This window comes from Telopea speciosissima, chromosome 2, assembly GCF_018873765.1.
Source record: "Telopea speciosissima isolate NSW1024214 ecotype Mountain lineage chromosome 2, Tspe_v1, whole genome shotgun sequence".
Lineage (NCBI taxonomy): Eukaryota > Viridiplantae > Streptophyta > Magnoliopsida > Proteales > Proteaceae > Telopea > Telopea speciosissima.
In genome coordinates, this window is record NC_057917.1 from 56,064,136 (window position 1) to 56,087,207 (window position 23,072).

Below are 23,072 nucleotides of genomic sequence, written 5' to 3' on the forward strand. Positions count from 1 at the left end.
GGCATATGGTCAGTAGCACCAGAGTCAATGACCCAAGACTGGGCTGCAGTAGAGGTTGAAGTAGAGACCTGTAAGGCTGAGGATGATGAGGAGCTGGCTACAGAAGATGTAGAAGATGTGCTAGGCTGTGACATGACCTGTCGAACAACTGTCTCCATAAAGGTGGGGTCATCTTGTATAGCATCTGCCTCAGTCATCACAGAGTGAGCTCGAGCTCCCCCTTTACGGCCACCACGACCACGTGTGCCAGGAGGACGGCCATGAAGAGACCAACACCTATCCTTGGTGTGTCCAGTTCTCCCACAATGATCACATTTAAACCGGTCCCGACCTACTGCATTGGCACCTACTGTCTCCGCTGTATTGGCTACCTCTCGGTTAGGCCCCGGGCCTCGACCACCTCCACGGGTGTCCCGGGAAGAACTAGAGTTGAGGGTGGACCTCTCAAGAGAAGATACAGGAGCTGGCTCCATAGCAACACGCCGAGTCTCCTCACTCTGTAAGTAACTACAGACCTCACTAAGAGATGGGAAGGGAGACCGGCCAAAAATCTGAAGCCTGATGGGCTCATAGTCAGGGTTCAGGCCACCAAGTAAGGTAAAGACACGCTCTTTTTCAAGAGTCCTATATACCTTAGCCTCATCCTCTGGATCCTTCAAGTGGAGATCCCTGTAGTGATCATATTCTTCCAAGAGGCCAAGGAAGGCATTATAATACTCAGAAATGGTCGTATCGCCCTGCCTCATGGAGTTGATCTTTTGGTGAAGCTGGTAGACCTTGGCAGAGTCACCCACTCGATCAAACGTTTGTGAAACACTGTCCCAGATGGCCTTGGCAGTCTCCTTTCTTATAAACCTTCGTCCAATCTCAGGAGTCATAGAGAAGATTAGCCATGTCATGACTGTAGAATTGTCGGCCTCCCATTGGTCATAAGCAGGTGAACTAGGCTCAGGAGCTGTAATGGTACCTGTAATCATAGTACTATATCTCGCGATATATCGGTATCTCGGGCCTACCGAGATATCCGAAATATCCGAGATATCGCGAAATATTCCCGAAATATTGCATTTTTTCTGCAATATTTCGGGGGGTCCATCTCGGGGGTATTTGGCCATATTTAGGCCTGAAACTTCATGGACAGCTTTATTTAAGCTTAATAAACACATTTAAACCATAAAATTGTAAAAATGTGAATTCAAATTGGTGTTTTGGGCTTGCACCCTTGATTGACATACGGTCGCCGACCTTAATGTATAAATAGTTAAATACACATAGATTAATGAAATCACAACTTAAGTTACAAATTACAAGTGCTAAATCGCTAATAGTAGTTGTGTGCCTCCCTGGATCAATCCCACTCATGCCTCGCTGAGTCGACGTCCATTGCTCTCTGTTTGAATGACATATGTGGACCACGGTATAGAATCGGAGAAGAAACGAGTGTAGTCATCCACAAGTGTCACGTAAATGGAATCATCAACGATCAGTAGGTAACCTATCCTAGGATATAAACTAGGGTTACCAATCGATCCAAATCGTGAAGAAGATGATCCACTGTGATATGATGTTGGCGCCGCGCAAGAGGCGATGGCATTGGCCGCATGTATGGCTGGTGAGGTTGGTAGCTAGGTCCGCTAGGGTATGCAAAGATGTTATCTACAAAAGATGATCCAAGATGTCCCTGGATCTGGATCTGGTAGTCATAGTCCCCTACCCCACTAAATCGCCCATATGATGATGATCCATATCCATATCCACCGTAAGGTTGTGATGCACCATAATCCGATGTCAATGGAGTGGCATGTGCGTCAAAAGATGGGGCACGCCAATGTCCGCGGTCCTCCCTCCCTATCACCCATACTCAAACCACCAACAGAGCTAGATAGGTTATCAATGTCCATGTGATCAGGTTGCAACTGTGTTTGTCGACCCCTACGCTTCCTGTTGTATGTATGTAGGGGCCTCTCGAGGGTGGGGGTGCGGGGGCACGTGCTCGTGGTCCGTATCTTGTGTGGCATGATCAAACTGTGTCTCTCCAGTGAATCGGATGGGTCTCACAGTGCCGAATCCTGGGCCTCCTGGCCTACCACATAACGCTCTCGCATGCCGTCATATTCTTCACCAGCATCACCATCACCACCACCAGCATCACCATCATCACCATCATCATCATTTGAGGACTTAGACCAGTCTTCATCATCAGCAACATTGCCACCAGTGGGCTGGAATGGTATGGGTGAGGCTTCCCTTGCATGTATTTGACCCTCGTCAGCCATATACTCGAAAATTAAAAGAATTATTTAAGAGCAGAAAAATAAATCCGACACTGTGAAGCCGTAGATCGGCCATTGGTGTCTAACATATATTTAATTCATTACCATCTAAGTCATATTACCCCTAATTATTTCCTATTTTAGTTGTAGGAAAATGAATTTTTAAAACCAGAAAAAAATAAAAAAATACATATGGGAAAAAATTTGACACCGTGAGGTCAGAGATCGGCCTCCGTGTCTAACATATATTAATATCATCAACATCCAACAACATTTGTACAAAGTTTTTTTAAAAAAAATAGTTTTAGAGAAATATAATTTACCTTAAATAATGAAAATAGGCTTGGATGATGAGCTTAGATGACCCTCCGACGCCTTCCCGCGACAAGGAGCTTCAATGAGGCTTGGAAGGGAGGAAGAAGAGAGAAAATTTCATTTTAGCAGCTCTCACGAAATATCACCAAGAGCTGCGAAATATGAAATTTATAAGGATTTTGAATGTGACACTATTGTCACTTTACAATATCTCGCGATATATCGTGATATCTCGCAATATATCGTGAGTTCCACGATATATCGTCGAAATATCTCGATATATCGACGAGTTATTGTACTTTTTTATTTCGACATTGTTTCGTATCTCGGTCATGTCGAGATTCACGAAACATCGCGATATATCGCCGATATTTCGCGAGATTTTATACCATGCCTGTAATGTACCCAAGTTTCCGTTTGCTTCTTAGTGAAAGCTTCACGGAGTATGACCAATCCAAATAGTTAGTGCCATCAAGTTTCACAAAGGAAATCTGTGTAGGTACACTCTCATAAACAACTGGAGATGCTGTGGGGAGAGGCTGTGAGGTAGCCGAACCAAGTTCAGAAGCAGATGTATCACCCATAGTGTATGGGAAAGAGCACTTGACCATAAACAGACAACAACCAGCAAGGGGAGTGCACACTCAACCCAAAGAAATTATCTCAACACACTCTTCAAGAAGTAAAACAGCTTAAACAAGCTCCAATATTCAAATACAGATGTTCATAATCACTTCTTAACCAAACCAGAAGCCCAATATACCCTAAATGCAAGCACAAGAAAAATACAGCACCATCGGGTTTACCTGGGCAGAAAATCTGTCACCACGAAACTGAGTAAGGCTCAAAGAATGGTCTCATCCATCAAAGGAGAACACAAGGACAATAAATAGGACCCTTATACGTGTTAGAGTTGTTAGAATATCTTGTATAGGGGTAGTTCTGTCATTGTCTAGTTATAAGACATGACTAAGTTGTATTTTTACTTTATTGTCTTATTTCTCCTTACCTCCCTAGGGAGGCTTGTGTAATTTGGAAGACTTAATGAATGAAGCTAATATGTGTGTTGAGAATCACTCTCAACACACACAATCGATTCTCCCATTCTCTTCTCTTCTTCTCATCTCTTCTCTCCTTCTTCTTCTTCTTTCGTATACTCTTCTCTTACCGCATTCGATCTACCTTTGAGTTTCAACTTGGTATCGAGCCAACATCTCCGGTTTGAGAGTCGGCTGAGCTCATCCTCATCTTCTCCTCTCTTTGGAACCCTATAAATGTAAAGGGGGTTCCATTGAGGCTGTATATGTGAAACCTATACTCCTTACATCTTGGGAGTGGTATTCCCTAAGTTGGAGAGAGTTTCAGAGCCGCAAGGTGACTTGAAGCAATGGAGGAAGACGGCAAGTTACCGCCACTTGTGAAGCTTCTTCTTGGTTCTCCTTCTCTTCTCCACATCTTGGCATGAGACCTATTGGAGTTGCATCGCCTAGGGGTGTTGTTTCGCACCCCAAAGCTCTTGGTTGTTGAAAAGAAATGCTGTCTTTGCTAGATGTTTTTGAAGACTTGAAACCAGGCTCTGTTTTCCGCCACCTAGGAGTGTCTTAGTTTCGATTCTGCCTTTGGCAGCTTGGATGACCTTGGAACTTGTCCCATTTGTGTCGTATGGGAGTGCTTTTTGAAGCCCTAAGCGCCCGCCCTTGAAGGTGGAGGGTCGGAGGATCGCACGTTTTTTTTATCACACAGTACGTATCGCTGCTCTGTTTTTTGTCTTCCGAGGTCCTGTATTGGATGGCTGAATGTGATAGTATTACATCTTGATACACTTATTGGGTATTATGGACTAAAGGTTCTTGGCTACTAGCAGAATTTGGTTTGAGTTATACAAGTTTTGCTCTTCATATGCTTGCTGTTTTTAGGCTTGGCCTCACCTTGTGGTTTGGTTGATTTGGGACCATATTTTGTATTGGTCTGTCTCCTTGTTTTGGGTTGAGTATACTCCCACTTGCGCAAACAATTTATATTGATTGTTGAAGTATTTGCCTATTATGTCCTCGTGTCCGGACAAGATTCGAGGTCAGTGGACCAATTACAGCCCGGCAGCCCAAGTGGTGGTTTCCCAACCATGGCTTCCTTTGATAACCCCAACACCCGATCTCGCTTGTGAAGTTGGACAATACCAACTATTTGGATTGGTCCCGTTCGTGAAGTTGTCTCTACGTAGTAGGGGAAGTTGGGGTACATTCGGGTCTATCACGCTCCTGCTACTATCGATGCAGTTATCTCAAGTGGGAGACCGAAAACTCCACCGTCATGACTTGGCTGATCTTTTCCATGAAACCCGAGATAGGTCGGAGATTTATGAGTAAGGAGACCGCTAAAGATATTTGGGATGGTGTATCCAGAATTTTTGATAGAGTTGGAGATTCCACGAAAGTGTATCAAATTCTCCAAAAATCATTCATATGAAACAGGGTGATAGGAGTATATCTCGAGTACTACAACTCGTTATTAGCTTGTGGGAGGAGTATGATCATTATACCAATCTCCAGTTGTCCAATGCCGAGGATCGGCAAAAGTCTACAGGAGCCAAGAAAAGGAAAGGATCCTTATTTTGCTTGGTGGTCTTAACTCGAATATGAGCCCTTCGCAAGAAATCTTAGGGAGGTCTCCATTTCCATCTCTCGGATGATGTGTGCAGTTATTTGCAAAGTGAGGAAACCCGGAGGACCACTATGGATATTGTACCATCAATAGAGAGGTTCGCTCTTGTTTCCAGTTCCCAAAAAGACTGGAAAAGTGGGGAAAGGCCGTGAGAGATACAAATGTGACCATTGTGGCAAGCTTGGACATACCAAGGACCAGTCTTGGGATCTTCATGGGCAGCCCCTGGTATGCGTGGTAGTTCATCTCATGCCCGTGGAGGCAAGCGAGGGGAGCTAAGGCTCGTCTCAGTGACATCCGAGTCCGAGCCACTGGACCGCAGCCGCTCCCGATTCCCTCTCACAGGATGATATTGCAGCCCTACGTCGGTTGATGTCTCACCTGGAGGGTCGCCATCGGTTCTAGCTCGGAGGGTTGACTATACTCGCCTCGCTCTGCAGGTCTCATCTCGCTACCCCTCATCGCATCCACTGGATCATTGACTCGGAGCTTCCGATCACATTGGTATGTCCCAGTTCTATGATTCCTATTCCATTTGTTCCGGCCGACAAGGTAAGGGTTGCGATGGTTCCCTTTCTCTGCCTCCTGGTAAGGGTAATGTGCGGGTTACTCCTTCTATTTCCTCGAGTCTGTCCTTCATGTTCCCGACTTTGCTACTAACCTATTATCGGTGAGTCACCTAACCAAATCCTTACATTGTTGTGTCACTTTCTTTCCTTCTTATTGTGTCTTTCAGGATTTGGAGACAAAGAGGGTTATTCGCGGTGGGAACCGAGAAAGGAGGACTCTATCTTCTTGAGCCACGCCACCGCTCAATCATCGCTGCAGCTTATGTTTGTGGTCGGCACGACCGGAGTGCTTGAGTCTGTTATGCTTTGGCATCAACGTTTGGTCATCCCTCTTTTGTTGTTATGAGGAGACACTTAGCCCACTTGTTTACTTCCTTTCCTGCATCTTATGTTTTTCAGTGTGAATCTTGTATTTTTGTTAAACATTGTCGCACATCTTATCCTTATCGTGGTAATAGATCTATCGCACCTTTTTCCCTTGTTCATACCGATGTTTGGGGGCCTTCTCCTACTACTTCCTTATCCGGTTTTCGTTATTTTGTTTCATTTGTGGATGACTATTCTCGGTCTACTTGGACTATTTTGTTAAAACAAAAGAGTGATGTTTGTGATGCTTTTAAGGAGTTTTATCACTTTATCGTACTCGATTTGGTACTCACATCAAAATTGTTAGATCCGATAAGGGGGTGAGTACATGTATGGGGGCTCCAACAATTCTTTTCTCGATAAGGGCATCATCCATCAATCGGCTTGGTTGACACCCCAAAAAATGGGGTGGCTGAACAAAACCGCCATTTGCTGGAAATCACTAGGGTCTTCTCTTTGGTATGCACGTGCCTAAGACCTTCCGGTCCGATGCCCTTCTTACGCTTGCCTTTCTTATTAACTGGATGCCAAGTCCACTCCTTGGCTCCAAATCCCCCTCGCTCTTCTTTCTCCTCAATCCTCAGCTTTTTCCTTGTCTCCACGCGTCTTTGGTTGTGTTTGTTATGTACATGTCAACAAATCAGCCCGCACCAAGCTTGATCCCAAAGCTCTCAAGTGCATCTTCTTAGGCTACTCCGATTCCACTAAAGGGTATAAGTGCTACCATCCTTCTTCCCGAGGCGATTTCTCTCCAAAGATGTCATCTTCTTTGAGTCTATTCCTTTTTTTCTTCTTCCCTCGCCATTACATTCCTGCTGGGGGAGAGTATTAGCATGAACAGAATGCGGATGTCATTCCCTTCCTATCTCCTTTACCTACCTCTACTTCCCCATTTCTATTTGATATTGGAAAGTATAAAGAAGTGGATGTTGTGGATGATGCTGATGTTGATGGTATTGGTGATGGTGATGCTAGCAGACAAAAGGAATACAAGGGGATAAGATTTAAAGAAGATGGTGTATTCACAAGAGGTGAATGCTTGTTGAAGGAAAAAGGGAAGCAACCATGGTACAAGCGACCTTGCCAAAACCCCTCTTTGGATCCACATCCTCGCCTCATCCTCTTGATCAGGTAATTCCTCTCCTTCGAATTAAATCTTCCCATTGCTATTAGAAAGGGGAAGAGAACCCGTACTAATCCCATAGCATTTGTTTCCTATAACTCCATTTCTCCTACAGGTGTTGCTTTTTCCACTGCTCTTGAGTCTTCTTCTATTCCCAAAAATGTCACAGAGGCCTTATCCAATCCAAAATGGATGCAAGCAATGACTGAGGAAATGGTGGCTCTAGAGAAGAACAATACTTGGACACTTGTTGATCTTCCCAAGGGGAGAACTCCATTGGATGTAGATGGGTTTATACAATCAAGTATAGATCCGATGGTACAGTGGAAAGGTACAAAGCTCGGCTGGTTGCTAAAGGGTATAGTCAGTGTATGGCATAGACTACCAGGAGACTTTTGCCCTCGTAGCCAAGCATAACTCCATCAGGGTTCTTCTTTCAAGAGCAGCCAATAAAGATTGGCCTATGTACCAATTAGATGTGAAGAATGCATTTCTTCATGGAGATTTAGCAGGTTGTGTACATGCAGCCTCCACCTGGTTTTAAGTGTCCCTCATTGAAGGGAAAGTGTGTTTGTTGAAGAAAGCTCTTTATGGCCTAAAGCGTCTCCTAAGGCCTGGTTTGAGAGATTTAGACAAGCCATTCAAGAATAGGTATTCCCAGTCAAGTGACCACACCTTGTTTATCAGAGAGGTAATGGTACATTATGCTCTCATTGTCTATGTTGATGACATTGTGGTGACTGGGAATGATGTTGCGAGATAGATAGATTGAAGTCTTATCTCAGCTAAACAGTTTGAGATCAAAGACCTTGGAATCTTAAAATACTTCTTGGGTATTGAGGTATCTAGATCAAGGAAAGGGATCAACATTTGCCAAAGGAAATTTGTCTTGGATCTTCCGAAAGAGACAGGGATGATGGGGTGCAAACCAACTACTTCCCCATTGATCCGAATCATAAACTTGGTGATGAATGTGGTTCTTCTCTTATAGATGCAAGCAAGTACCGAGAGGTTAGTTGGGAAACTAATCTATCTCTCCCTAACTCGACCGACATCTCTTATGCGTTGGAGTGGTGAGTCAGTTCATGCATGCTCCCAGGGTGGACATCCGGATGCGTATATCGCATCATCAAATACTTGAAATCCTGTCCAGGAAAGGGCCTTTTATTTGCCAGGCATGACCATTTACTGATTGAAGACTACAGATGCGATTGGGCTGGTTCGTCTCCGACAGGAGATCTACTTCAGGTATTGTACCTTCTGGGTGGTAATCTAGTTACCTGGAGGAGCAAGAAACAACCAGTTGTTACTCGATCTAGTGCTGAGGCCGAGTTTAGGGCCATGGCCCATGGAGTATGTGAGCTTATATGGCTAAAACGACTTCTTCACGATTTGTGCTTTGAAACTGAAGAGCCAATGAGACTTTATTGTGACAACAAAGCTGCCATAAGCATTGCCCATAATCCGGTTCAACATGATCGAACCAAGCATATTGAGGTCGATCGTCACTTCATCAAAGAGAAGTTGGATTGGTGCATTTGTACTCCCTTTGTGAAAACAGTGATCAAGTAGCGGATATCTTCACCAAGGGTCTCTCTTCTAGTCTATTTAGTACTCTATTGTGCAAGCTGGGAATGTATGACATTTATTCTCCAGCTTGAGGGGGAGTGTTAGAGTTGTTAGAATATCTTGTATAGGGGTAGTTCTGTCATTGTCTAGTTATAAGACATGACTAAGTTGTATTTTTACTTTATTGTCTTATTTCTCCTTACCTCCCTAGGGAGGCTTGTGTAATTTGGAAGACTTAATGAATGAAGCTAATATGTGTGTTGAGAATCACTCTCAACACACACAATCGATTCTCCCAATCTCTTCTCTTCTTCTCATCTCTTCTCTCCTTCTTCTTCTTCTTGCTGTATACTCTTCTCTTACCAGATTCGATCTACCTTTGAGTTTCAACTATACGATCCTAGTGGGCTGGTCCAACAGCCAAACCCAAGCTGAAATGTAACTGAGCCATGGATTAAACCTGCAACTGGCGGAAATCTGGGCAGAAAACAGACCCAACGAAACTGGGCTATGCTTAGACAGTTCCTTCATTCATCAAGGAGACACATTTGAAGCATGGAAAGGACCTCTATACAATGCTATTGAGCTATTCCAAGCTCCAAAGACATGCCGAGAAAGGGACTGACCTGGCCTGCAATCTTGAGCTGGCAGAAACCCAGGTTTCTGCTTGATTCATTTCAAAATAACTTCAATAGAGCTCTACGGTAGCTCAAGGTCCATCTTCAATCATCTAAATAGGTTGTAGAGAACCTATTTCATATTACTTTAGCAACGGATTTACATAGGAACCTCTTCTTTGAAATCCTTTGAGTTCTAGGATCTCAAAGAGAGGGAAAAAATGTGAAAAGAGTGGTGATACGACTCTCAAACCTAAAGCTTTGATACCAAGTTGGATTTTAGGTTAAGAATGTAGGTAAGGGAAGAGGAAGAAGATGGAGGAGAGGAAGAGAAGAAGAAGAGACCAAGAGAACGAAGGAACAATATTTCGGTTGTAATGTTAGGTTGTGAGAGAGAGATCTCTCCACACCTATATTGATTCATTAGTAGAAGTAGTAGAATTACATACACCTCCCTAAGGAGGTAAACAGTAAAAAAGGTAAAAAGATAGAAATTACATATTAAGGCAACTAGTCAACAGGCTAGTTCCCAAACTACCCTTAGAACAAAACAATTAGTAACTCTAACAATATACACACATGTATAAAAGAAAAAGGCAACATAGTAGGAGTTGCAGTCACAATGGAATGTTCTTCTGATTGATCTTTTGTGCCTGAGAGTTAGAAAAGAAGAGATTGAATAGATGTTCTAGTTCTAGAGAGGACCAGTTCTACTCCACTCCTTGTAATGGTTGGTACTCCATAGTAGTCAACCCACATCATTGCCCAATAAGTATTCTTATCCAAGTAGTCACATTCACACGTGACATGTAGAAGTGATGAAACACATGGCACATTTATTTGGAACATCTGTGAGTAAACTTGGCAGTAGTTGAATATTAAGTAAAGGGGTTGGGGTTATTGGTTTTGCTGTACATGTGGGGGTTGGTGGTGAATCGAGCTGTGGAGGGAGAGTGGACTGGGACTGGATGGCTTCTGCACTAGAAACAGGACTTAGGGTGGGCAACACATGTCTAGGGAGCCACTTGCGACAACTAAAAGTAACTATTAGTGCACAAAAGCCAACACGGGTTACTAAGAGATCAAATCTTGGTTCCATATATTTAATTAATTTCCAAATTTAAAAGTAAGCAAAAAATTGCAGATTTCGTGCTATTTGATGCATTATTTCACAAATAGATTCATGAATTGCAAGGAATCATGTCTCTTGCATGTTATTGCATGATATTCATACGAGTTGTACCCAAAAAAGTGGAAAAAAAAATGCTAGGAACCTGCAAAATGGAGGGTGTGAAAGATGCCTGTGGTGACCTCCAGATCTGGCAATTCAGGCTGGTGGATGGATAGGACTTAGGAGTGGGTAGTTTCGGGTGTTGTTGGTTGGTCTACAAATCTATTCCAACTATCAACGAATTCCTAGGATTTTTGGTGGAAGAGGGGTTGTAATTCTTTCTACTTCTTGAGGTAGAATGAAAGACCGAGAGGCTCAATTAGAAGGAATTTTTGCTCTGTTAGATGTATGAAGCACCCAAAAAATGGTAAGGCCCTTAAAATTTCAGGCCGATTGGACTTCAGACATAGGAGATCAAAGCAAGGGAAGAAATCTGTAAAAACACAATACGAGTTGCAGGTTTTATAGCTGGATCAGTTGGATTGGTCGATCTGTATTGGTATCTGATTCCCGACCTGATCAGGCTAGTTGTGCTAGGATCAGTCAGGCATTGGTATCAAACAGCTGATACCGATACATATTGCTCGATCCGATCCGATCTTGATACCTAAAACCATGGAAGAGGGAAAGAAAAGAACAGAAGAAATAAGGAAGGGAAAGGGAAGCTTAAAGCTTACCAGAAGGAGAGATGCTGATACGTATCGGCCAATCTGATCCCGATACCCAAAACCATGGAAAAGGGAAAGAAAAGAAGAGAAGAAAAAAGGAAGGGAGAGGGAATCTTCAAGCTTATCGGAAGGAGAGAGGATTGATGAGGAAGCAAGGAACGATCACACAGCCGACTTCGGTCCAACCAGTTATGGTCTGCAACTCAAAAAAAAATTATTCAATCATCTCCAATATTCCATCGTTGGGTTACATAGTATGAATAGGAAGAAATCCAAGTCAAACTAGAAACCTATTCATCTAGGAAACTAAAACAAAATAGGAAATTACTCAAACAAATCTCCTATGTAGCGACCGCAACAATGCAAAAGAAAATGCAATTATAAATTTATCCCCTAATAACTAAATAAAACCCTACCCAACCCCTTTGGACCAAAAACCCATTGTATGTCCTGTTCTTCTCTGTCTGGACTCTGGATTTCCAGATCGGGCCATGCTGCTCTAGCCATGATATTGCTTGACATTATCTTGGTAGGACCGGCATGACCCACTACGGAAACCCAAACGCAACTGGCCCAATCAGAGTTTTTTTATCTAATAAGGACTGGTAGTAACTTATTTAGTGAGTTGAGGTTAATGATGTAACATTTATTTTATTCATTGAGAGATAGCTATGTAGGAGATCTGCTTTGAGTTGTTAGTTGTTAGTTTCCTAGTTAGAATTAGTTTCTATTTTCTGTCGGAGCCTTTTATTCCTATATAAATACATGTAACTTCATCGTTGGAGATTAGGGTTGATTTGATTTGAGTTGTTGTGGAACCAAGGATTGGCCGTGGGTTCCTTCCCTACAATTTCAGAACCTCCCTTCTCAGGTGTCTCTGTTTTCTTCCTTCTTATTCCTCTTTCTTTGCCTTTTCTGTCTTAGCAATAACAGCAACCACAAAGGCTGGTGTCAATCTCTCTCTCTCCTTCTCTTCTTGTCAGATCTTGTGTATTTGTTCTTCACCCTAGGGCGAGTCAATTCCCAGAGAATCAGACCCAAAAGTTAACCCATTCTTGAGAACCAAACCTGCAACAAGGGTAGGTCTGGGTTCTTTCAGTCGAGTCGGTTTGCAGAGTATAATATTTTATTGTTCCTTGATTTTGGGTTCTGCTAATGACTGCATTCAAGAGACCTGTGTATTGAGATTCTTCACCTTAAGTTTCAGGTTGATCAGAGTTTTCTTGAGTGATTTATCATTTTGGAAAAAAGGGTGGGTTATCGCTGGCTGTTGTTCGAAGGTTGAAGATGACTTTGACCTTGGTGTCATTATTTATTTCTCACCAAAAGTCATCCTTTTCCAAAATGCTCTTCCTCTTTATCTTTATATCCTACTTATATTCTTGTTTTATGTTAATGCCTAGTCTGCCTATTCTCTTTGAATATGAATTCCTTTATGTCCCAACCCCTAGTTATCTACTAAGAAGCCTTTACTATGCTGTTTATTTACGATTCTGCCACTCCCTTTCTAAACTTTGAAATAATCATACAATTGCCGTTGTCTTCCATCTTTTGGTTATTATTCCTTTGGGTGGAGCCATAAGCCAGTCGAACCAGGGTTTCTACCCCCAGATTACATCAATTGGTATCACAGCTGAAAGTTCTCATTCCTTCTCTTTACCGTGGCCAATAGTGAGGTCTTCCAGTAGCCTAACTCCTATAAGGATGGAACAAGGTTTGATATTGCCAACCTGACGGACTGTATTGATACCCTTTACATGAGTGTCAGTTCCTTTCAAATTATGATGACATCCTTGCAAACTTCTATTGACCTTTTGCTATCTTCAGATAAAAGAAAGTCTCTCATTCAATCTGGTTTTTCTTCCAATTCTATTCCAAGGGCTTGTCTTATTTGCATCTCCACCACCATTGCTGTCACATTTTATACCACCCCATCGCCACATTTTACACCACAACCATATGGGGCTGGTTGACCTTTTGTTGGTCTCTATGGAGCTGCAAGAGGAGTCAAATTAGTTGTCCTTGATTTTTACGGGGAGAATATTCCAGTGAAAAATGTGAACTATATTAATAGCCTGGAGACTTTCTTTCGATCGTATGGGTTGACAAAGACTAGAAAGATTTTATTTGTTAAAGCCAAACTGAAGATTACAGCTCATGTCTGGTGGATCAAATACCAGCGGCAGCGATAGAATAAGAATTGTGGCATCGTTGGTAAATATTTTGGTTGAAATGTGAGAGGCCATGAACTAGTGATTTTTGCCTACTGACAAGAAGCAGTGCATATGCATCCCAAGTTCACTCAGTTGAGGCAAGACAACATGACTGTTGAGGAATATGTTGTAAAATCTTACTAGTTTAGCCACTCGGTTTGATTTTGAGTGGGACAAAGAGGTTTTGCTGGCACAGTTTCAGATTGCTTTGCACCTCAGATTAGTGCTGCATTGGATTCTAGTTGACTACCTATGATGGAGGATGCTGCACAAGTAGCATGTCAGGTGGAGTACAGTCTGAAAAGGCCTTACAATCGGAGGAGCTTCCTAGATACCTTCCCTAAAGGTGATAGTACAAGCATGCAACCTCCTCCACCAAAGAAGTCCTTTAGCAAGCGACATGTTAGTGGTTCCTCTATGGCATCTTCACGACCAAACCGCCCTTACTCTCAACCTCATGGTTTTATCAAATCTTTTGTGATGACAAAGGCTGCGATTCAACGCTTCATGAGCAAGGGATGCAGGCGTGTCTCTGCTCAATAACCCAACCGTTTGGTAGCTTGCATTGACAAGGATTCTTTCATACCTCTTGCTTCAGAAGAGCCACAGAATTCTGAGACAATTTATTTGGAGGCAGAGCGTGAGCCTGGTGAAGGTAACAGTGATAAAGAACAACTCCTCTGCTATGTTCTTCATCCACTTTTGACCACTCACAAGGTTTTTGAGGGAGAAGATTGTTGCCGCAACTATATTTTCCAGACCTGACTGAAGTATAGCGACCATGATTTGTAACATGGTGATTGGCAGAGGCAATTGCACAAATTTCATCTCTGAAATCTCTATTCATAAATTTGGGTTGATGACAGAGTATATTTGATAAGGCACCGCCTGCGTATCCAAGCTTTTTTTTGGGTCCAAGGTGACAACACACCTTGTTGACACTTCAGGAGCTTATGTTGATCATGGTTATTGTTGGGATAAGGCTGAGTTGTTATTGTTGTTTTTGGATGAATGTGCTTATATTATATCCTATTCTTTGTTTATTATATGTTGATTTTCTCATATTCGATCATTACTAGCATTAATATATCATATTGCATTGATATGGCTTCTATGTTTCATATAAGCATACTATAAAATTGTCATAGCTATATTACATATAGTCAAGGATTTAAGTATCTGTGTTAGGTATCGTATCAGAGGGGTGATTTTAGGAGACGTATCGTAATGTATTGGAGTGATGCAAGATACACTAAAGATATGCATGGAAATGGGCAAGAAATGCATAGATGTGCTTATGATACATATAAAATACAGTTTTGAAGCATAAAACACTTTATTATGCAATATGTAATATATCAGCTTGATGCAAGGATTTGAGTCGTTTTTCCTAATCTAGTGATGCATAACAGAACAAAAAATTAAGACAAAAATATTATTTGAGCACCACCCAAAAAAAAAAAGAGATCTACAACTTTACCTTTTTTTCTCGCACAAATCTATTTTGATCCATGATTTGAACATTGTATGTCCCCAAAACTTGTTGAAATGGTGAAGATTAGAGTCGTTTTTAATGTTAGATGATTTTCTTTAACTCATATCGAGGAGAATAATAAATTTCCAAGTCCTTCGGTTGCTCTCAGTTTCGTTTCTCACTCACGGTTTTTGTTTTGCATGTTTAAAGGAGGCGTATCTTACCTATATCGGATTGTATCATATCATATCGGTCCCGTATCGATTGATCCAAACACTTTCTTTGGAAAATAAGTGTCGCATCAGATTGTATCGTATTGATACGGTCCGATGCTTTTAACCTTTTGTATAGTCATTTACTGCTGCACACCTAGGCGCCCCTCCAATTGCTTGGGTCGTCTAGTCGCCATGGCAAATATGCGATATAGCCACATCCTAGTGATGCAGCACCAAGTAGGAAGAAGAAGAAGAAGAAGTCCTGACATTAGGGCTTAGTTAGGGAGCCATAGCTTAGGTTTACATTCTAGTATTTCCTTTCCATACTTAGTTTATTTTCTGTTATTTAAATTGAACTGGTTTAAATTGGTTGCATCCAATTGGTTCAATTTGGGTCAATTTAAGTTATTTAGCTTAGTGTTTTTTTAACTTAATAGTAGGGGTAGTTAGGACATTTTACAGTTTTAATTACTAGCTTTTGAATTATACTCCTTCCCTTCCATGATTTAAGTGAGGAGGTGTTTAAGTTGTATTAGGAATTGGCCCTTGGCCTTTAATTATAAAAGAACAGATCGTGGGAGGCTCCCTCACAGATTATTTGAATTAAAATTTCGAGCTTTGCTTGTTGGCTGCCAGTGTTGCTGCTCCTTGCTCCTTTGTGAGTGTGTATCCTTGTGGATTTCAAGGTGGAAAGGGACTGGTGGAATCCGGTTGACTCCTTACGCCATGACGGCTGGGAGGATCTTCTTCAGCTGGAAGGTGGGTTTATCCTTCTACCACATAGCTGCTGCCTCCATTGAAGAGCTCCTGTAACTGCAAGTAAGTTTGAAGCCCCATCCCCATTCATCTTCTCCTAATCCTCTATAACCTTCCCCCCCCCCCCCCCCCGAATCGATCCCCTTTTATTTCTATTTGAATTCCATAAACCCTAGCTAGTCTTTATTCTGTCCAGACCTGTTCCCTCATTAGATTACCATCAAAATCAAACTTCAGCCCCCTTGTTACATCCCATCCACTCGATCCAGCTTTGAGTCCCATCCATCCATCACAACCCTAAGTTCTGCCATCTCCCACAAAACCCCAAAAACCCTAATTTATGTAAAAATCAATTCAGCCATCAGAAAACCTTCAAATTACAAGCAAACATCCTCCTCCCTGTCCCTAATATTCAACCAAAAGCCTTACTCCAATCTCCAACTACAAACCCAAAATTCAAGTGTTTTCCTAATTTCTAAACCCGAAACCCTAATCCTAATTCTGCAGAATTTTCAAACCCATTCAAACCCTGTTATTTTTATATGATAATAACCCCCTAGACCTGCCCAACAAAACCATATAAACCTTATTGTCATTACCTCACCCTAACCCTAATTTTACCCTACATTACCCCTTCCTACTTCAGTCGGCCAGCATTGTTAGAGATCCTGATCCATTGGTTTCTAGTGGGAGTTATTCCTATCTAGGACTGCATTACCTAGTCCCTACAAGGTTGCATTTACTTAAAGCGTACATGTATATGTTTCTTCCGTTAACTTTTTAATTCCAGTACGATGTAGTCTTTTCAAGTATTCTCGTGTAGTGAACAGTAGTTAGTGCAACATAGTTTAATTTAATTAAATAGTTTGTGCATCATTATTTAGTCATACATGTGGGAATAGGACATTCATAAAAGGGAGAATATTCGAAAACAAGCATCTAGTAGAAAGACCGGTTCATCCGGGCAAGGTGGGTGCTTAACACCTTCCCACTCTTGTAACTTGAGCACTTACCCCGAATCTTTGACCAGACCAACCGAAGTCTCATAGCTCTTCTAGGGCTACACCAATGGGTCCTAGGCCCTAAACCTAGGTGGCGATTCCATTTCATTTTATTGTATGACCCCCATCCCCTGATAAATTGAACCATACCCTTGAGAAGACACATTCCTTCTCTCCTTCCAACCAAGGAGCAACATAAAACCCTCCCCGTGCCATTCGAGCGCCCCGGGAAAATAACGGATCCTCACACCTTCCCAAATGGCTATTTTTTTCACTCATACTAGAGTTGTTCGGTTTGGGTTCTTCTTGCATGAGGCCTTCATGAAACATTTTCTAATAGTGATAGGATCCTAAATGGGGGTTGGTAGAAAATCTCATTTCCCAAATCTCTAAATGGATACATTATTTATTCCTTTTCTATACTGTAAGTTGTCTGTAAATTGCTGGATTATTACTTGTTTGGCCTACATGTATTTGTAAGATTGGGTGTAGATGGTGATTCACATATTTCGTTCCCCAGAGAGAATGTATTACTCTTTTTTTTTGTTATAAAAAAATAAAAAAACTAGATAGATAGGGCCGTGATACATTCTGGAATATTGGTCAGAATGGATTACCTTCTCATTCAATCAAGTGAAACATCATCCAGTGAATGAAAGTTGTGCTATTGCAACCATCTTCTCTCTTGATAGGATCCTTCCTTTTTGCCCTAACAAAAAATCATAATTGGTTTTGTACATGGTTGCATTTTTAGTTCAGTATCATTGCACCAATAATGATTCATGTACATTGCGTTAGATTAAAAGTGAAGCCTTTCTTTAGCCACATTAAAGTACTTTATGAATCAGAATATAACACCATATATATCTTCTCATGGGCCATACTTGAGAGTTGAGGGATTAAAATATGAATCAACATTCTTCTGAAGAGATTTTAACCATTCTTATACTTATATGTAATTTTATCATTTGTTATTTTTTTCATTGTGAATATCTTCATATTTGATCTCTGCAGGCAGAGACACAAAACCTGCACCTTTGCAATATCTAGAAGCAGCCAGTTCACTATTCAGAAGAAAACAGAAAATGAAAATGATTTCACGTAATATAGCCAACTAACTCTTAGTTATAGGAAAACCAGCTTTCTCAGTAGAAAATGTTGCTTATGTTAATCTTCAATCTTACACAAATTGATTTGACTTGAAGAATGACCATCCTTAGCAGGTTTATGGCCCTCCCCCCCTATTGCATTCTCTGAAAGCATGAACAATTCAAGTATCCAATTTCATATTGGAGAATACTTCAATCCCATTTGCACAATTGCACCAATACCAAATAGACCAAGTTTGGTTTGTCCTTGGAGTTGAGTACAGATTTTGATGCTATGAGCTTCATAATATTGTAAACCACCTGGAGGCTTAAATTCAGCAGTCATGCACTAATGCTGGTTCCTCTTCCGTAATGAGATTAAAAAGAAAACAAGATATGTCCAGAAGAGTTTCTTAATGCCGGAGGATTCCTGATAATGGGTATGCTGTACGTTAATCTGTAATCTGGAAGGCAATGAGAAGATTCTATGAGAAAGGTACTAAGATATGATTACCAATACTTCTACCCAACTACTGAAACAAAATGAAGCAAATGATAAGAACCAAAAAAAAAACAAAAATTGCTCAAAAACACAAAGAAGAAGTTTGCGGCCAGCCATTTGCCTGAACCTTTATGTGCATATGTGTTTCCTGACAGTTGAGTTTGCTCGGTTTTTCAGGCTACTGGCTTGTACAAGTTTGTTGCAGAGAGGGGACCTTGGAATTCATTGTCAAGATGGGCTTTGGAGTCATACTTGAAGGGTGAAGTGGGCAAAGCATTCCTTTTGTACTCAAGAATGGCTGAGCTAGGATATGAAGTGGCACAGAGTAATGCCGCATGGATTCTCGACAGATTTGGTGAACGTAGTATGTGCATGGGAGAGGCTGGGTTTTGCACGGATGCAGAAAGGCATCAACGTGCACATTCTCTGTGGTGGCAGGCTTCAGAACAGGGTAATGAACATGCTGCTCTGCTGATTGGGGATGCATATTACTATGGTCGGGTATGTGTCTAGCTAATAGGCCTGTCTGAGTTCAAAGAGTTGAAAGTTTGTTTTTAATGCTCTCCCTCTCTCTTGAGTGTTTGCTCATCTTAAATTCGCACTTTAAATTGCAGGGTACTGAGAGAGATTATGATCGTGCAGCAGAGGCTTACATGCATGCTAAATCACAATCCAATGCACAAGCCATGTTCAACCTCGCCTACATGCATGAACATGGACAAGGTCTTCCTCTTGATCTTCATCTTGCCAAGCGATATTATGATCAGGCCCTAGAGAGTGATCCAGTGGCAAAATTGCCTGTCACACTGGCCCTCATGAGCTTGTGGATAAGGAAAAACTACGCCAACAGCTTCCTGGTGAGGTTCTTCTTTTGTGGCTTTCTTTCATTTGAAACTAAACAATGTTATTACCCATCATATAGTGTTTCAAATTCCTTTTAAAAATTATTTCCTGCCTTTAGATTTGTCTATAAATTAACATCCAGGTTTATGCGGAGAAGCTACCATCATGGCTTTGTGTATATATATATGCATGATCCACTGATCCTGGTTGATTCCATTGATATTCTGTGAATACCAGCTTGTATTGGGTTGGATCGGCTGACCTGTTCCAGGATCAGCAGTGTCCAACCCGGTCACCAATTCTGATATTTAAAATCTTGGCTACCTTTAAGATATGAATTACACTAACATATACATATTTTTGCATCATTTATAATCCATAATGCCCCACCCTAAATGTTTCAACCGGAAGATTTTATCATTCACATCATTTTCACTTTTAGTGGTTTCTTTCCCTCGTGTGGAATCCCAACTGAATCCAGTGCATGAGGCTCCTGCCACTGCGGGGTCTGGGGAGGGTCATAATCTATGTTGCCTTAACCCTCACTTTGCAGGGAGAGGCTGTTTCCCAACTCAAACCAGTAACCATAGGTCGCAATGGAGCAACCTTACCATTGTGCCGCCCGCCAAGGTCCACTCTCTAAAGGAAAATGTTGAAATAGGGTGCTTACCCGATTGGGGTAAGCAGTCCTAGTTGGATTAGGATTAGTCCTACTAGTCCTAGCTGATTAGGATTAGTCCTAGTCATGTTAGGAGTAGTACTAGTCAGATTAATTTCTTTTCTTTTCTTTTATTTTTATTGTTTTACCCTCAGCCGAGTCCTATTCTGGCATTCCTAGTTGTATTAGGAATTCCTAGTTGGACTAGGACTGAGGTGTTATTATTCCTATTTGTACTTTGATCAGATTTATTTCAAGTTAATATAAATAAAGGGGCTTGGGTGATCGATTCAATCACTCAAGCATTCAGTTCTAAGGGCTGTTAACATGGTATCAGAGCCAATTCTGATCTAAAGAGCAGCTTTCTCAGTTTTTTGTTTTTTATTTTTCACTTTCCCCTCCCCACGGTTTCTGGTTTTCTCTTCTCCACCACTCTCGTCTCATCTCTCTCATTCAGGGCAGCAACTATGAGGTGATCTGATGAAGATTTAGATGCTGCCCTCAATCCTACCTCATTGAAGACTGAAGATTATTGGTATGACCTAATTCTGCCGGCAGATCTCCTCCATTCTTGAAGATCAAGTTCTTCCTACACTTGAAGATTGATCTTTTCCTTTTTTTGGGAGATTATTTTCTGCTATTATTGGTGCATACCTTCCCTATTTGAAGACTGCAGAATTGGATCAAGTATAATTCAGATCCAGACCTGTGGATTCTCCAAACACAGGTTTTTTACCTAATATGTGATCAAATTAGGGTTTCTTATTGGCTCATCAGAAAGAGCTATTTTTTGAAGGACTTCTTCCCCACTACTAGAGGATTACTCGATCTATCTTTCAGCCTATTCAGACGGCTGAAATTGCTGCCACTTCAAAACCCATACTTCAGATCTGATTCAGTTTTTTGAAGATTCGTTTTTTTTTCAATTTTGTGGATCGATTTCTACCTGAACTATGGGTGATTCAGAGACAAACTATCGCTACTTCGGAGGGGATGGTCGACTAGGAATGACTTCCTTCCCTATGTTGCGCCATCAAGCTTGATGGTACGAATTATTTAACGGGGCGAGATCACTATCCTCGATCGGGCGGTAGGGGATTCATCGCCATCTCATTGGCACCACCAAACAACCAGTGAAGAAGGTGCTGCCCGTACTAAATGGGCTGCCAATGATGCAATGGTAATGTCCTTTGTTCTGAACTCTATGACCACTGACCTCTCTAGTCAGTATCTTCTCCTTGACACTGCTACACAAATATGGACAGCTGTCAAGGGCACTTATGGTCGTTCAAGTAGTGGTGCTCAGGTTTATGAAATCAGGAAGACACTCCAAACCACTACTCAGAAGGAGATGACCGTCACCAAATACTATGCTGCCCTCAAGTGCTTATGGCAGCAATTGGATCACTATGCTCGATTCTAACCTACTACTACTACTGATATTACTGCCTACCGCACCTATGTAGACCAATTCCGTGTCTATGATTTTCTGGCTGGCCTCAATGATGACTATGACCCTATTCGGGTGCAAGTCCTTGGACGGGTTCCTTTCCCCACTTTAGAGGAGACTTTTTCTTATGTTCACAGTGAAGAGACACGAAGGGCTGCCATGATGATTACTCCTAAAGTTGAGAGATCAGCCTTACGGACTGCTGGTCCCACTCCTGTTGCTTCTTCTGATAGTGTTGCTGCTTCCACTACTACTACCAAAGAGCCCGTTAAGTGTGAGCATTGTCACAAACCATATCATACTAAGGCTCACTGTTGGAAATTACATGGGAAGCCAGCTGATTTTAAGGCCAAACGTGGTCGTGCTAAATTTAAAAACAAAGCCAATCATACTGAAAGTGTAGCTCCAACTCCCACTGCTGACATTGGTTTCTCCCAGGAAGAACTCCAGGCTTTACGTCGTATGTTGAACACATCAACTGCCTCTACTACGTCTGCTGCCAATTCAGGTTCCTTCTTTGCCCGTACGGGTATTTCTTTTGCTGGTCATTGTGCATCAGTAGTATCCACTCCATGGATCATAGACTCCGGTGCTACTGATCACATGACAGGTTCTTCTAGCCTTTTTAATACATATTCTCCTGCCTCTAGTAAAGATAAAGTCAAAATTGCTGATGGGTCCCTCTCCTCCATCTCAGGGAAAAGATCCATTGGTTGTTCTCCTTCCCTTACACTGTCATCTGTGTTGCATATTCCCAAATTTACAACTAACCTTCTTTCCATTAGCAGTATCACTAAATCCCTGAATTGTAAAGTGACATTTTTTCCCACTCATTGTGTTTTTCAGGAACTGGACTCGGGGAAGACGATTGGATCGTGTAAAGTGCATGGCGGATTGTACCTGCTTGATGGCGATACTACTCAGGCTTTACCTTCGGCATCCTTCTCTTCTGATTTACATAAATGGCACTCTAGACTAGGCCATCCCCCCTTAGGTACTTTATCAAATTTATTCCCAGCATTAGTTAAAGACTGTAATAAGGAATAATTTTTTTGTGAGCCTTGTGTCTTGGCTAAACAGACGCGTTCAACTTATCCTATTTCTAATAAAGATCCTCTTTCTTATTTCATATTGTTCATACTGATGTGTGGGGGCCTAGTAGGAAAACTTCCCTGACTGGCCATCGGTGGTATGTCACTTTCATTGACTGCTATTCTAGGTTCACTTGGGTATACCTTGTGCACACAAAAAGTGAAGTTTTTTTTATGTTTTCAACACTTTCATCAAATGATTAAGACCCAGTTTAATGCCACTCTTCAAATTTTGAGGAGTGACAATGGGAAAGAGTATATGGAAGGTCAGTTCCAAAAATACCTTGCTGCACATGGAATCCTCCATCAGACCAGCTGTGTCGACACTCCAGCCCAAAATGGTGTGGCTGAGAGCCTGAGAGAAAAAACGGCCACCTCTTGGAGGTGGCTAGGGCCCTTATGTTTGCTCGCAATGTCCCTTCCCTTTATTGGGGGGATGCTGTCCTTAC

At 41.8% G+C, this 23,072-nt stretch overlaps 1 protein-coding gene across 1 annotated transcript in view; it reads left to right on the plus strand.

Moving 5' to 3' along the window:
* The window catches only part of LOC122652100 (ERAD-associated E3 ubiquitin-protein ligase component HRD3A-like), a 38,623-nt gene that overhangs the window by 11,942 nt on the left and 3,609 nt on the right, over positions 1 to 23,072 (plus strand). The window contains exons 4-5 of the mRNA XM_043845773.1: positions 18,759 to 19,082; positions 19,196 to 19,438. Coding sequence (XP_043701708.1) covers positions 18,759 to 19,082; positions 19,196 to 19,438 — 567 coding nt within the window. The remainder of the gene's footprint in view (positions 1 to 18,758; positions 19,083 to 19,195; positions 19,439 to 23,072) is intronic.